Below are 15,629 nucleotides of genomic sequence, written 5' to 3' on the forward strand. Positions count from 1 at the left end.
TTGGCTTGCGACTCCTGGACAAGATGATTGGTGTCTGAAGTTTGCTTCAGAAGCTATGATGCTAATGTAGCTAACACATAATGGACGTTTGCACCCCACCAATTAGCACAGCACTAAAAACAGCAGTAGCAGTTGTCTTGCAACTTGACTTTTGTCCGTACAGAGCATCCGCTTTGAGATCGTACACACAAAATGTGGGTTGCAAGGTGGCCGCGACTGTTGTTTTTAGCTGTCAAATATAATCCTGTGCAAAATTCATTTAAAAATCATTTATTTAATTTCTAGTTAAAACAGCTTTTAGATATTTCTCAGGAGATTAGATATAATAATCCACTAATATAACAAATCTAAAAGTTAAAAGGAAAAAAAAGTGAAAAAATAGGAGGAAAATGAAGCTACAGACAAAATGGGGCTCCTAACAACCACCTGGAAGACCTGGTAGACCCCAAAACTGCCCCCATCAGATAAACAGATAAATATAAAGCTTTCGTCTCTGAGAGAGAGGAGAACATCAAGCTGCTTCAGATCTGAAAACATCCACAGGTGTTTCTGTCCATCCTTCCAGTGTGAGAAGACCACTCAGCGCTGTGGGTCTGAAAGGACGTGTAGCTGAACAAGAAGAACCTCACTGAGAAAAGGAGACGGACACATCAAACAAAGAAGCTGAACGATGGACTGACCACCCCAGAGTCCAGACCTCAGCACCACTGAATGGGTTTGATTACTTCAGAAAATCATCAACCAGCTTCTCAGACTGAGCTTTGGAGGTGTGTCTACAGATTCTTTGAGGAACTGAATGTGAGTCTCCTGAGAGGAACGGAAGCTAAAGGGTGACTCACTGAACATTCACACAGCTGAGATTAGATTGAACTGTTTTTGTAATAACTGGAAATATAAATAAATGAAGGCCGCTCTCTGGCTTTTGCACACGGCTGTATCTTGGTCCATTTCTATTGACTATATGTCCAAAAGTTTGTGGACACATGTGGAGTTCAAGTGCACACACAACCTGTTTAATCTCTATGGAAAAGCACTGACAATAGAATGGAGGTCTGGAGCTGCCACACATGAGCCTAAAGCCATCATGTTCAATGGCAAGTGTGGGCTAGAGGGGTATGAAGCCCCCCAGTAGTAGGCTTCATTGGGAGCAGTGGAACTGCATTCTCTGGAGTGATAGCCCCCATACCTTTGGGATGAGCTGGAGTGACGGACCATCCTCCCTAGTGTTCCCGCTGCTGAGTGCAATCAAATTCTCACAACCATGTTCCAACATCTGGTGTAAAGCCTTCCCCAAGGAGTAGAGACAGTTACTGCAGCAGAGAAGGACAGACTCCTTTTCAATCCTCTTGCCATATAGTGTAACAACAGGACTTATTCTGGTCCTGACAGCTTAGATCTAATTCCAGCCTGAGATCTGTAGCATCAACACTCTGGGAGACATACTTACACAATTTTGTCTAAGCAAGTTAACAAAAAAGCTAATAATAGAAGAGAATCCTCAGCACAAGCCCCCATTTCAACAACTCAGTTATTCAGGCCAAAGGTTACGCGACCTTTTTTAACACAGGAATCCAGGCAGGGATTAAACTCCGCCCTGATCATCTCACTTTAATGTGAGCTAAAGCTCTTAGCAGGTCAGACAGAGGAGCACAGCGATGTAGTATCTGCTACAGAGAGAAAAGTCCAGACGAATGAATATATACACACACACACACACACACACACATATACATCTACACTCTAAACTGCAAAGTATAGTATCTTGTCAAGTGAAACTTAATTCTAGTTTTTAAAGTAATTTTAAGTAATTTTATTAAGTAAAATGATCTCTATACTGGCTGCCCTCTATACTGGTAATTTAGCTCGTTTCATCTTAAAGACATCTTAAAGTAAGATCTTCCAATGTAGTGAGATAAATTTGTTTAACAAAATGACTTGAAACAAGTAAAAATGTTTGGAAATAAGTGAAATTATATTAAAATAAGCTTAAACAATCTCAACAGGTGAAATATTGGATATATCGACTAGATCTAGACAATGTTACTTGGCGAGATACCATGCAACTATATGCAATAATATAGCCTGTATGTATAATTGTGCCTGTACTTATGTGATACATAGTATCACAGAGTATGTATATACATATATATATATATATATATATATATATATATATATATATATATATATATATATATTCAGTCACCCATCCAAATCACTGAATTCAGGTGTTCCAGTCACTTCCATGGCCACAGGTGTATAAAGCCGAGCCCCTAGGCCTGCAGACTGCTTCTACAGACATTAGTGAAAGAATGGGTCGCTCTCAGGAGCTCAGTGAACTCCAGCGTGGTGCCGTGATCGGACGCCACCTGTGCAGCAAGTCCAGTCGTGAAATTTCCTCACTACTAAATATTCCACAGTCCACTGTCAGTGGGATTATAACAAAGTGGAAGCGATTGGGAACGACAGCAACTCAGCCACGAAGTGGTCGGCCACGTAAAATGACAGAGCGGTCAGGGGATGCTGAGGGGCATAGTGCGCAGAGGTCACCAACTTTCTGCAGAGTCAATCACTACAGACCTCCAAACTTCATGTGGCCTTCAGATCAGCTCAAGAACAGCGTAGAGAGCTTCATGGAATGGGTTGCCAGGAGAACAGTACTTGCTAAGTGTAAAGTTTGGTGGAGGGGGGATCATGGTGTGGGGTTGTTTTTCAGGAGTTGGGCTCGGCCCCTTAGTTCCAGTGAAAGGAACTCTTAATGCTTCAGCACCAAGGCCTTCTCGTCCAACATCAGTGTCTGACCTCATAAATGCACTTCTGGAAATACGGTCAAAAATTCCTATAAACACACTCCTAACCCTTGTGGAAAGCCTTCCCAGAAGAGTTGAAGCTGTTATAGCTGCAAAGGGTGGGCCGACATTATATTCAACCCTACGGATTAAGAATGGGATGCCATTCAATCTCATATACATGTGAAGGCAGATGAAAATACTTTTGGAAATATAGTGCATATATAAATAAACATGTATTCACACAGGTATCGAATGAATTCACCAGACTGGCACACATAGAGAACTCAACTTAATCCTGATCTTGATGAATAAAACATTAAACAGGCAGAGAGAGCGCCTCACCCTGAATTTACTGCTTCCTCTGTAGCTGTAAATGAAGAGCAGGGCAGATAATCAACCGAAAATGGAAACATGTTAACATTAAGGCACATTTTCAGTCGCTCTTCTGTACTGGGCTGGTGTAGTACAGTGGGTTAACACCTCTGCCTTCTATGCTGTAGACTGGGATACAAGCACCCTACACTATACCAATAAGAGTCCTTGGGCAAGACTCCTAACACCACCTTCGCCTACCTGTGAAAATTGATCAAATTGTAAGTTTATCTGGATAAGAGTGTCTGACGCCAGGTCAGAGACTGTCTGAAGGAATTATACTGGATCTTAAGTCCAGCTCTTTGGGACCTACTTACCTTTATTGACTTTAGCACTTTAGCTGAGAGAGAGAGTAAAGAAGACAGAGTAAAAATGAGAGAGAAAGAGAAAGAGAGAGAGAGAGAGAGAGCACAAACGAGTGCAACAATCCAAGAGAGAGAGAGAAAAATTGAGAGAGAAAACAAACAGTGGGAGACGGAGACAGAAAGTGAGAGAGTGTAAAAAAGAGTAAAAAGAAAGATAGAGAGTAAAAAGAGAGTGAAAAAAGTCTCCAAGAAAGAGAGAGAAAGCAAAACGGAGGGAGACGGAGGAGAGGGAGAAAGACAGAGACAGAGAGGGCGAGGGAGAAAGAGAGAGAGAGACAGAGAGAGGGAGTGAGAGAGAGGGAGTGAGAGTGAAAGGGAGGGGAGAAGGGGAGAGAGGGAGTGAGAGAGAGAGGGAGGGAGAGAGAGAGGGAGGGAGAGAGAGAGGGAGTGAGAGAGAGAGAGAGAGAGAGAGAGAGAGGGAGTGAGAGAGAGAGAGAGAGAGAGAGAGAGAGAGGGAGGGAGATCAGGCTGTTCAGAGAAAACAGGTGAGACACGACATTAACTTCACTTCGTCTGAGCTGAAGTCAGATTAACGGGAGAAAATAACAGATGATGTTTATTACTTATTTATGACTTTCAGTTTCTTTTCTTTTATTGTTTTTAGCTGTTTTGTCACTTTCCGTTTGAAATTTCTCAGCGGAGGAAAAAACACCCCCAGGGTCCGGCTGTGTGATCCAGAAGAAAACGGGCCATTAAGAGAGAAGACAGGAACGACTGTGTGCCTTTACATCATTCCGCATCACTGAGTGACCTGCAGGACCTCCAGGATCATGGCGCTGGTCCAGGACGTCCCGGAGCATCCCAACGCTTCTTCACTCCACAGCACTGGCAGAGAAGTGCTGCTGCCGCGGGCAGGGCTGGTCACTCTCTCTGTCATTATGGCCGTGTTCTCGGTCACAGCTGTGGTCCTGAACGCCACAGTGATTGCGGTGACCCTACGGCACAGACAGCTGCGCCAGCCGCTCAACTTCGCCCTGGTCAACCTGGCCGTGGCTGACCTGGGCACCACGCTGACCGGGGCAGTGCCATCTGTGGTGACCAACGCTGTGGGATACTACATCAGCGGACGAGTGGGCTGCGTGCTGGAGGGCTTCTGTGTGGCTTTATTCGGTCAGTCATCTACACAGTCCACACAGCCTGTAACCCTACAGGAGATCTGACATCAACAGCATTTATTTGTGCTTGGAGAAGATTTCATTAGATGAAAATCTTCTGATTCTGTCACTGACAAAAGGAAAAAGGTATAGACCTTTTCTGTGAATGTAAATCAAATATAAGATAATAATTTTAGAATTAACAAGGCAGTTAATTATGTAAGGACAATAACATTCACAGGTGAATTTCACTAACTGTTCACTAACGTAACAATTTTGTGTGAGATTTAAACGAGCGATTCAGAGGGTTTGGTGTGAAATGGTTCAGATGTCTTTACCGTGGTGGTGATAGGAACCAGGGTTCACCATGACCACAGCACAGATATAGACCTTTTATTTACTGTCAAAACCACTGGTGAACCTACAGTCGAGTCTTCTGGGCTTTTATATGGAATGTTGATGGTGAAACGGCATCAAATCTGAAAAAAACTACATTTCTTCTGGGGCCATTTTGCCTCACAACACCTTGCATGTATTCTTCCACCATGAATGGATTTAAAAATGAATGTTTTAAGCCAAAACCTTCTTAGAACTATTATCAAACAAGGTCTCAGGCATCAGACAACATTTCCACGGTGACCCCATATAATAACTTTCAGTGAGGGAGGATTCAGGGACATTAAACTCTTTAGACTGGTTCCTGTCACCACTGTGAACAATACAGACATTTTCAACCTGTTAAAACTTAAAAATATATATTTTTATGCCTATTATTCCCCAATATTCACACAATGCTGTTCAGTCTTTCTAGAAAAACATCTCAGGTGGTTCCTCAAGAAGCTGATTGAGAGAATGATCACCAATGTGTAAAGCAGCCTCAAGGCAAAGAGGGGCCACCTTCTAAGCCCATTTGTAGTCGTAGTTTGTACATCTTAATTATTATTATTAGTCATAATTCATTATTATTCTAAAATGTGGGAAACTGGACAATACATACAAGACCTTTCATTTCTAAGTGGCTTTATTCTATTTTATTAATCAGTCACGGTGAATGGACTGTTGCAACCATTTAAGTGCTGGCCGTGTCATCAGGGCCAGCCTTTCACCCAGCGTGATGCTCGTCAGCTCAGCTGACGGAACCAAACTGGCGGTTAGCGTTCTCCTCTGACGTTGCGATAGCGCCAGGTTGAAGAGATGCCGGCAGCGCTTCCCAGGTTTTGGAGAAAGCCTGTACTAGCTTTCACCTTCCTAGCGCTGATGTCCTAGTCCTAGTCCTTCCTAGTCCTAACTAGAGGGTGGAATTGGATACAACTAACCTGTAAAGAAAATTGGGGGGAAAAAAATTACTACAAGTTCAGTTTTCTAGACGATTCAATGACTTGAAAACCCTCATTAGTATTTGTATAAATAGCACTTTATTTGTAGCGGTCCTCTGTAGATGATTAATAAACTCTTAAAAAAGTACCAGTAATATTTCAGTGAAGTATCAGTAACGATGAATCTGAACTACTGAGGTAAATGTTAAAGATGTACTGCTGACACGTTACTTACATTAAGTAGATGTGTTGTTAATATGCTGCATAAAGTAGACTTAAAACGTTACTTCAATTACACGAAATCTAACCTTACCCAATCCTAACACTAACCCTAGTCCTAGCCCTAACCTTAACCCCAACCCAAAACCCAATCCTAACACTAACCCTAGTCCTAGCCCTAACCTTAACCCCAACCCAAAACCCAATCCTAACACTAACCCTAGTCCTAGCCCTAACCTTAACCCCAACCCAAAACCCAATCCTAACACTAACCCTAGTCCTAGCCCTAACCTTAACCCCAACCCAAAACCCAATCCTAACACTAACCCTAGTCCTAGCCCTAACCTTAACCCCAACCCAAAACCCAATCCTAACACTAACCCTAGTCCTAGCCCTAACCTTAACCCCAACCCAAAACCCAATCCTAACACTAACCCTAGTCCTAGCCCTAACCTTAACCCCAACCCAAAACCCAATCCTAACACTAACCCTAGTCCTTGCCCTAACTTTAACCCCAACCCAAAACCCAATCCTAACACTAACCCTAGTCCTAGCCCTAACCTTAACCCCAACCCAAAACCCAATCCTAACACTAACCCTAGTCCTAGCCCTAACCTTAACCCCAACCCAAAACCCAATCCTAACACTAACCCTAGTCCTTGCCCTAACTTTAACCCCAACCCAAAACCCAATCCTAACACTAACCCTAGTCCTAGCCCTAACCTTAACCCCAACCCAAAACCCAATCCTAACACTAACCCTAGTCCTTGCCCTAACTTTAACCCCAACCCAAAACCCAATCCTAACACTAACCCTGGCCCTAACCTTAACCCCAACACAAAACCCAATCCTAACACTAACCCTAGTCCTAGCCCTAACCTTAACCCCAACCCAAAACCCAATCCTAACACTAACCCTAGTCCTTGCCCTAACTTTAACCCCAACCCAAAACCCAATCCTAACACTAACCCTAGTCCTAGCCCTAACCTTAACCCCAACCCAAAACCCAATCCTAACACTAACCCTGGCCCTAACCTTAACCCCAACCCAAAACCCAATCCTAACACTAACCCTAGTCCTAGCCCTAACCTTAACCCCAACCCAAAACCCAATCCTAACACTAACCCTAGTCCTAGCCCTAACCTTAACCCCAACCCAAAACCCAATCCTAACACTAACCCTGGCCCTAACCTTAACCCCAACCCAAAACCCAATCCTAACACTAACCCTAGTCCTAGCCCTAACCTTAACCCCAACCCAAAACCCAATCCTAACACTAACCCTAGTCCTAGCCCTAACCTTAACCCCAACCCAAAACCCAATCCTAACACTAACCCTAGTCCTAGCCTTAACCTTAACCCCAACCCAAAACCCAATCCTAACACTAACCCTGGCCCTAACCTTAACCCCAACCCAAAACCCAATCCTAACACTAACCCTAGTCCTAGCCCTAACCTTAACCCCAACCCAAAACCCAATCCTAACACTAACCTTAACCAAACCCTGCTGCAGAGAAGCTCCAGGTACAGGATGGTGTCAGTGTGTCTGTATCAGATAGTTGAGGATGTTGATGGTCTGTATTAAACCTGTTAATATTCAGTTCCTATCAGGTTAAAAATCTACAGATATGAATTCAGATCCTCCAAATAAAGTGAAAAACAACTCAATTCAGCAGATTATTAACTCACTTCATTTACATAGTTAATTTGAGGTCTCTTGATAATCTGAATGTGGTCACCGCTGCTACATTACTGACATGTTACTGAGAATCGTTTTAGGGTGTATTTCATCTAAAAAGGACCACCTTTTAGTTTGTTTTGTTTTTTTATAGAAGGTTTGCTTTTAGAGAATAAACAGGGGAACATATCAGATCAAACACATCAGAGACCACAACGGCACCAGCTGGTCAGACTTTATGGGCTTATGATTTCTGATCACTTTGCAAAGATCCACATGCACAGATAAGTGCTTTAAGCCCTCTACGCCAATTATTAAACTAATTAAGGTTAATACTTATTATTCAGTAGCTATTGTGAATTATTCAGTAACTTCTACACATTATTCAGTAGCTACTATGAATATTTCAGTTGCTATTATAAACTGTCTGGTATCTACTACAAAATACTCAGTGTCTACTATAAATTATTCAGCATCTACTATAAATTATTCAGCATCTACTATAAATTATTCAGCATCTGCTGTGAAAAGAATAAATTCTGTAGATTTGAGAGGGAGGAAAGTGTGGACCCACAAACCCTTAGATAAAAAATAAACATATTTCATAACAAATCATATTTTTATAGTAAAATACTTATTAAATATGAAATTGTAGAAAAAATGTGTTCTGTGTAATATAAAATTATATTTCTTTTTGGGTGAGCGGGTCAGGCTGGAGCAACCCTCTGGCCAGCCAAATCAAGTATACTGATAGGCCGACTTTGAGCAGGCCACTAGCGTCCTGCACCGTAACTGCATGTGGTTCTGTGTGTGCAGGTATCACAGCGCTGTGCACTGTGGCTCTGATCGCGGTCGAGCGAGTGTTTGTGGTGTGTAAGCCGCTGGGCACCATCATCTTCCAGGAGAAGCACGCTGTGGCCGGTGTGGCGGCGTCCTGGCTGTGGTCACTCCTCTGGAACACCCCTCCGCTCTTTGGCTGGGGTAACTACGAGCTGGAGGGAGTCGGGACGTCCTGTGGGCCGGACTGGCAGAGCCGAGATCCTAAAAACCTCTCCTACGTCGTGTGCTACTTCGTGCTGTGCTTCGCAGTACCGTTCATCATCATCGTGGTGTCGTACTCGTGGCTGCTGTGGACGCTGAGACGAGTAAGAAGCTTATTCACCAACACCTGAGATAACCTTCGCTCTGTAAGGGGGGACACAGAATAGGTTGCGCATAGTTATTGCACTGTGTACATGTTTAATCTATTAATAAGCCACATCTCTACAATTTAAAAATTATGTTGGTCTATCTGTTGGTCTATATTCTGTCTGAACAGAACATTTTCACACTTTGAAAAAAGTTTGGTTCCATTGACTTACATTACAGCAGAAGGAAAAAACCATGTTTACACCTATATATATATATATACTGTATATAGGTCTGTAGCATATGCCTTTCCATACTAAATTTAGTTGTTGGACATGAATGGGTTAAATTGGACTATAAATTGTAATGCTATGTAATGATTATAATACGTTTATTCTTTATTAAGCTACTTCAAATATTTTAGACATGAAGTCAACAACAATTTTGTCTTTTTTCAGTAGTGCGCTTTAAATACCACTCGGACCAGTTATGTCACCTCTCTAATGGTGATTAGGTAAAGGATTTGGGGAGGGAGGAGATGATCTTGGATCAGCTCGAGGGACAATTCACCTGAGAGAAGGTCCTGAGTTGTGTTTCTTGGAGGAATTTCACAAAGCAGGATTTCTCAGGAATAAATACCAGTCTGTGTTCTCAGCACCATTCAGTACGGCAGTATGTTGAGACTGAGACTGGGAAGCAGTGCCTTAAAGCGCATATGAAAAAAGTATTTTACTGTCTTTTTTGAAGGAGGTTCACGTTGTATGGTTCAAAATGTACTGTTTAGCCCAAACAGGTCCTTTACAGAAACTATGCTGCAAAACATGTCTGCTTGAAATCCATCGTATTTGTGATGTCACAGCCATGAACACATGTAGACATCATTGCTGTCGAAAGAAAAGCTTGTATCAATATTTTTGTTGTTTTTTGTTTTTTGACAATGTGAAAAAGCCTGTTGCTCTTTACATTTTGTGTAAATTTTATGATGAATGCACCAAAAAAATGGTATAAAACGTTTGGTAAATGTCCGTGTCACTTTTGGCCCCTCCCAGTCTTGTCCATGTGCGTTTGTTTTGGTATCTGTAGTCCTGCCCCTTGTTTCGTGACTTCGCCCCTGATTGTTTTCACCTGTCCCTCGTTTTCCCTTTGTTACTTAAGCCCTGTGTTTGCACTTTGTCTTTGCTGGTCTTTGTTGGATGTATTGGTCTAAGTTTGCTTTGTTTCTCTGTGTTGTTGGATGTTTTCTGGTTTTGTCATGTCTGCCCCACGATCTCTCCGTATTGGCTCTATGACCTGGACATACTCCACACATCCACACATCCAGCGACAAAAAAGGCATTATAGACACGTCTATGTTTCTACATTAGAGCCTGGAGAGCTTTTCAATGTGGCACAATACACGAAAGCCAATCAGAAGAGAGGTCATTTACATATATATATATCAGTCTAAAACAGCCTGTTTAATTCTACGACATAAAGGTTCAAAATCTCACATCAAAATGCATCATGACTTTTATTTGGCCTGTAAATCCCCCAGACATTATAAGTGGATTTCAGGGGAATCTAGACTACAGTTATGACTGTCCAACAGCGGAAAGTCTGAGCAGTCATGCTTGTGCTGTAGGAGCCGAGATGATTCTCACCTGCGTATCCTGTTCTCTGCCTGTTTTTCAGGTGGCTAAATTAGGAGGTGCAGCAGCGGCGAAGGCGGAAGCTCGGATAGCGTGGATGGTGATGATGATGGTGGTGGCGTTCTTGGTCAGCTGGATGCCCTACGCCACTCTGGCACTCACTGTGGTCTTCAAGCCTGACATGAACTTCAGTCCTTTGGTGAAAGTCATGCCCATTTACATGGCCAAGAGCAGCACCATCTACAACCCCATGATCTACATCTACATGAACAAACAGGTGAGGCAGACACTCCATAAACTGAAAAAACAACACATTTTAACATGAACAATAATGATAAGGAGCGCACAAGAATGCTTGTCTCTACAGATTTAGGTGATGAAAGTAACGCTGTACTACAAAATAATAAACTGCTTTAAATGAAAGAGAACTTGAAAGTGTCAGGTAGTTGGTAGGACATAGTTACGACTCTTAGTACTGATAGTAATTACCAGTAAAGGCTCTATGAGCATAGGCAGAGATTAATATTAAGTAACAATCAGAGCCGGTTTATGAGTTTATGAGGAGCCTGGTCTCTTCCTATTTCCCCCATTATATCAAAAATGTGACTGCAGAACGCTAGAGGGCGCCTGTGAGTCTTCAATGAATGGGGGTAAATGAAGCTAAATGGCTAAAAACAAAAAAAAAATAGTTTCTAGTCACTTGTTCAGAACAATAACAGAAGGATGTATGAAAACTCATTTTTTATACAGCAATCAGATTTTGGGCACCAGGACACCAACGTTACTGCTACTGAGTGGTGATTGGTTGGTATGACTGTTGGTGAGTGCTGATTGGTTGATATTACTGCTAGCGAGTGCTGATTGGTTGGTATAACTGTTGGTGAGAGCTGATTGGTTGGTATTACTGCTACTGAAAGCTGATTGGTTGGTATGACTGTTGGTGAGTTCTGATTGGTTGGTATTACTGTTGGTGAGTGCTGATTGGTTGGTATTACTGTTGGTGAGTGCTGATTGATTAGTATTACTGCTACTGAAAGCTGATTGGTTGGTATGACTGTTGGTGAGTTCTGATTGGTTGGTATTACTGTTGGTGAGTGCTGATTGATTGGTATGACTGTTGGTGAGTGCTGATTGGTTGGCATTACTGCTAGTGAGAGCTAATTGGTTGGCATTACTGCGACCGAGTGCTGATTGGTTTGTATTACTGCTAGTGAGCGCTGATTGGTTGATATGACTGTTGGTGAGTGCTGATTGGTTGGCATTACTGCTAGCGTGTGCTGACTGGTTGGCGAGCGGAGCAGCTCATTGGCTGGTCGCACTCACTGACGTTATGAATATACATTTACTTTTTTACCGTTTTAAACTCCAAAAGCTCTAAAACATATAACAGCGGTGTTTAAGTGTTTTATGCTGTTCTGTTTTGGAAATTATTTCTTTTACATTAAAAATATTTTTCATTTTCAGACCATGATTTTGCTCAAATGCTCCATCTTAACCCATTCATTTTGGACTTGCCCAGGAGCGCCCTCTAGTGTTTGAGAAACCCGGAAGGCTTTATAGAGTGATAATTCTCCTCTCTACAAGTTCCCTGCAAAAATCACCCTAAATGCTCCCCTCTGGCTTTCATTCAATGTTAGCCATTTTTAGTGGGAGGTACCCTTAATATACAAGAAAATAAACACTTCAGTAAAAGACTTAAACTGCTACAATATTATCACATACCTTACATCAGCCGCCACTCCTCACCATCAGCTGGATGACTTCTGCTGCACTGCATGGTTTTAACAACATACACTGAGCAGTGCCACCTGGTGGTTGATATCATGCATGAACCTGCTTCTCAAAATACGTCATTTAAATAGTGAGACGTATCAGAAGTATATACTAAAATCTTCCAGAAATTCATGACTCTTCTCGCTCTTCTCGCAGTTCCAGAAATACGCCATACCGTTCCTGCTCTGCGGGAAAAACCCCTTTCCTCCAGAAGAAGAGGCCTCCGAGGTTCAGACCACTGTGAGCCCCCTGAACAACAAAATCACTCCAGAGTGATCAATGAGCTCAGCCAGTCAGATCGCTGCACATGTGCATGCAGCTACAGACATAAACCATTTCAAACACTGTGCTCTAAAATGAAAAAACACATTCTTCCAGCATCTCCTGGCTTCTGGGCTTCTACAACGTTTTCTCAGAGATGAGATTTTTTTTTCTGATTGTCATTTTTGGAATTCAGTGATCATTTCTGAGAATACTGTGCTTCAGTGTTTGTAGGCTATTAGCAACGTACGCATCATTTATCCCGTAGACTAAGTCTGATATGAGGTTTTTGGGCAGGGCCTGGATATGTATAGAGTTTTGTACTGAAATGTCTTGATGGGAAAAACTTTTGATGACAAAAAAAGAATTCAGTGATAAACTCATTCAACACACTTAAACATGTTTATTTATTTAAAAAAAAAAAAGGTTCTATATAGAACCATAAGCACTCAAAGAACCCTTTGCATGATTAAGGGTTCTTGGCATCATAAAAAGATTCTTCAACTGTTACAACGTCATGTTTGTAACAACGTACAAACTCTTATAATTGCTATATAGATTTCAAAAAGGTGCTATATTGAACCATCTACAGCACATTCTCCATCATTTTGAAGAACCTTCACACAACGAAAAGAACTGCTTAATCATGCAAAGGGTTCTTTGAGTGTTCATGGTTCTATATAGAACCATTTTCTTTACCAATCCTTAATGTATTTTTTATCCTTTGTGTGGTGTTGGTGTGTTACTCAGTGGTCTGGTGGACCCACCACATTATTGTTTATTAAATCAATACAGCCATAACAGTTTATGTAAAACTACCAATGTTTAAAATACCACAAGCGTCCGGCGTTGGGTTCTCCTTTAGCAGCTGTAGCCAGTCAGCAGCCTGTCCATGTTGTCCTCACACACACACACACACACACACACAACCTAACAGCAGGCCATGTAGGAGGAGAACAGAATGAAGGACACAGCACCTCCACACTTTCACTCCCCACGGGTTCAGCCCAACACCACATGTGTAATACAGATGTGTGGGGGGTGAACAGAGTGAAGGCACTGAAAATGGGTCCCACAGACCTGAACACCACACAAGGGTTAAGAGTGTAGGATGTCCACAGTTCCATGAACAGTGCTGAATACCTCAGTGTGTGTTAACACATTCAAGCTGGAGGTCCAGATTTGTTAAGGTTTGGCTTGTGTCATGAGAACTTGGCCCACCTCTCAGTCCTGACTCTGAAAAACACAAGGGAGATATTTTAACAGCTCAGACTAAGAGGCTTAAAATGTTTGCCAATGACAATACTCACCTATTACGATACCAGCTTTTACACATTTAAGATGTACTGTTTTTGTTGGTTGGTTCCTCACTGAATAAACAGCATCATCACAGGTTCTGTGGCACGCTGGGCAACACTGACGGTGCAGGATGGCATCCTGGAAAATCTATGGTAAATCTTCAGGCATCTGCACAACGTGGTCATCTTAGAATTTGGCTGGAATGAAATGGAGCGGATTCTCACACCATTGAGTTTCACACAATTTCCAAACAGCGCAATCCTCATATTTTAATCCCAGCCTCCCTCAGTTCCGTCATTTATTCATCATTTTATTTAGTGCGCTCTATTAAAAGTGAGCGGGTAGATTTAGTTGTGATTTTGAAGTTTATTCAGTAATAATCATTAGAAAATAAAACTTCAGTATTGATTCAAATCAAGTCCAGGCCAAAATAAATAGGAAAAATACAAAAAATGCATTGATACAAAACCTAGAGGGTTTTCATAAATCATCTGCTACGAAGAGAAAATCATTTTTACTGAATAAAAACCATTACAGAGCAAAAATCAGGACTTTCAAGTAGAGAACATTATCACGCATCTTTCCATTATATTTGTACATAATATACATCGTTATCTTATATTTCCTTACAGCATTAATAACAATAGGAATAATTAGAATAGTAGAAGTAAGAGTTAATAATTCTAGAATGAAAAATGATGAAAACGCTTAAATCAACAGACGTTTCTTTGTAAACTTGTATGTTACCTTAAGAAGTTTTTTAAACCCGTTACCATGTTTAATTACAGAGAGGTGCACCTTTTTTTGTCTTTTGTCCTTTTTCTTGTTGTCCCAGCATTGAAAGGTGAGATGATAAATGACAAATACATATTTCACTAAACCATACACACAGTCACAGAAAAGAGTACAAAATCCGCTCACCTTAATACACAAAACTCTGAATAGAAAACAGGAGGAACCAAAAAGCACGGACAGTCATTTGTGCAAAGACCAACAGCCATGTGCTAATATGTAAATCCCATTGGTATAGAATGAACCAAATATATATTTATATATATATATATATATTTATTTATTTATATTTTTTTCCTTCAGGAGTCCCTGACGTGAGGTAAAAGTAAGTTTAATCTTTAGTTTTATTTTTTTTTAAGTATTTTTTTTTAAAAATAATGCATATATTATTTTTCTTACGAGTTGCTACGAATAGTACAATGTGCCTAGAATGCGCATTGGTCCTCTCACAAGATATATTCACATAAAGACCAGAACACTATATATATCTATTTTTTTCTCACAAAACATTTCAGAGAGCCCTTTCAGATGTGCACACGCAGTGGTTAAACCCACATTTTTTTTTCATGACAGTGTTCGGTTGACTGAAAGCACAGTACTCACTCAACAAATCAACAAATCAGTCACACTCAGGAACTACAAATCCCTAAAATTCCCTTTTTCCCCTATGTTTAATCTGTGCTGAAGCTTAACGCTTCAAGGCAGTGCCTCTGCAGTCATGCTTTTTAAAAATTTCTTTTTTCTCTTGGTGGTGTGATGCGTAATTTTTGCCTGTTGGAAGTGAAATTGTCCCTCTGAACGCGAGGGAAGGCGAAAGCCTCACATTTGAATCATCAAAATGAAAACGATTTTGGGAAGAAATAATGGTCCAAACTCCGATATGTTTCCCCTGCTCTGGCAGAGGTATATGCAG

The 15,629-nt window shown here is 41.4% G+C and overlaps 1 protein-coding gene across 1 annotated transcript; it reads left to right on the forward strand.

Annotated features, from left to right (window-relative positions):
- Positions 1–4,299: 4,299 nt before the first annotated feature.
- Positions 4,300–12,640, forward strand: LOC108440521 (parapinopsin-like). The gene is made up of 4 exons (XM_017719414.2): positions 4,300–4,639; positions 8,652–8,980; positions 10,635–10,868; positions 12,521–12,640. The coding sequence occupies exons 1-4, from the start codon at positions 4,300–4,302 to the stop codon at positions 12,638–12,640; spliced, it is 1,023 nt and encodes a 340-aa protein (XP_017574903.1).
- The last annotated feature ends 2,989 nt before the right edge of the window (positions 12,641–15,629 follow it).

The sequence above is a fragment of the Pygocentrus nattereri genome, chromosome 21, assembly GCF_015220715.1.
Source record: "Pygocentrus nattereri isolate fPygNat1 chromosome 21, fPygNat1.pri, whole genome shotgun sequence".
NCBI classification, from domain to species: Eukaryota; Metazoa; Chordata; class Actinopteri; order Characiformes; family Serrasalmidae; genus Pygocentrus; species Pygocentrus nattereri.

What these genes read in the sequence shown, in the direction of transcription:
- LOC108440521 (XM_017719414.2), top strand. Translation starts at nt 4,300, where the DNA reads ATGGCGCTGGTCCAGGACGTCCCGGAGCATCCCAACGCTTCTTCACTC. An exon ending in TGCTGTGGACGCTGAGACGA is followed by an intron (nt 8,981 to 10,634) that starts GTAAGAAGCTTA and finishes CCTGTTTTTCAG; the next exon opens with GTGGCTAAATTAGGAGGTGC. An exon ending in ACATCTACATGAACAAACAG is followed by an intron (nt 10,869 to 12,520) that starts GTGAGGCAGACA and finishes CTCTTCTCGCAG; the next exon opens with TTCCAGAAATACGCCATACC.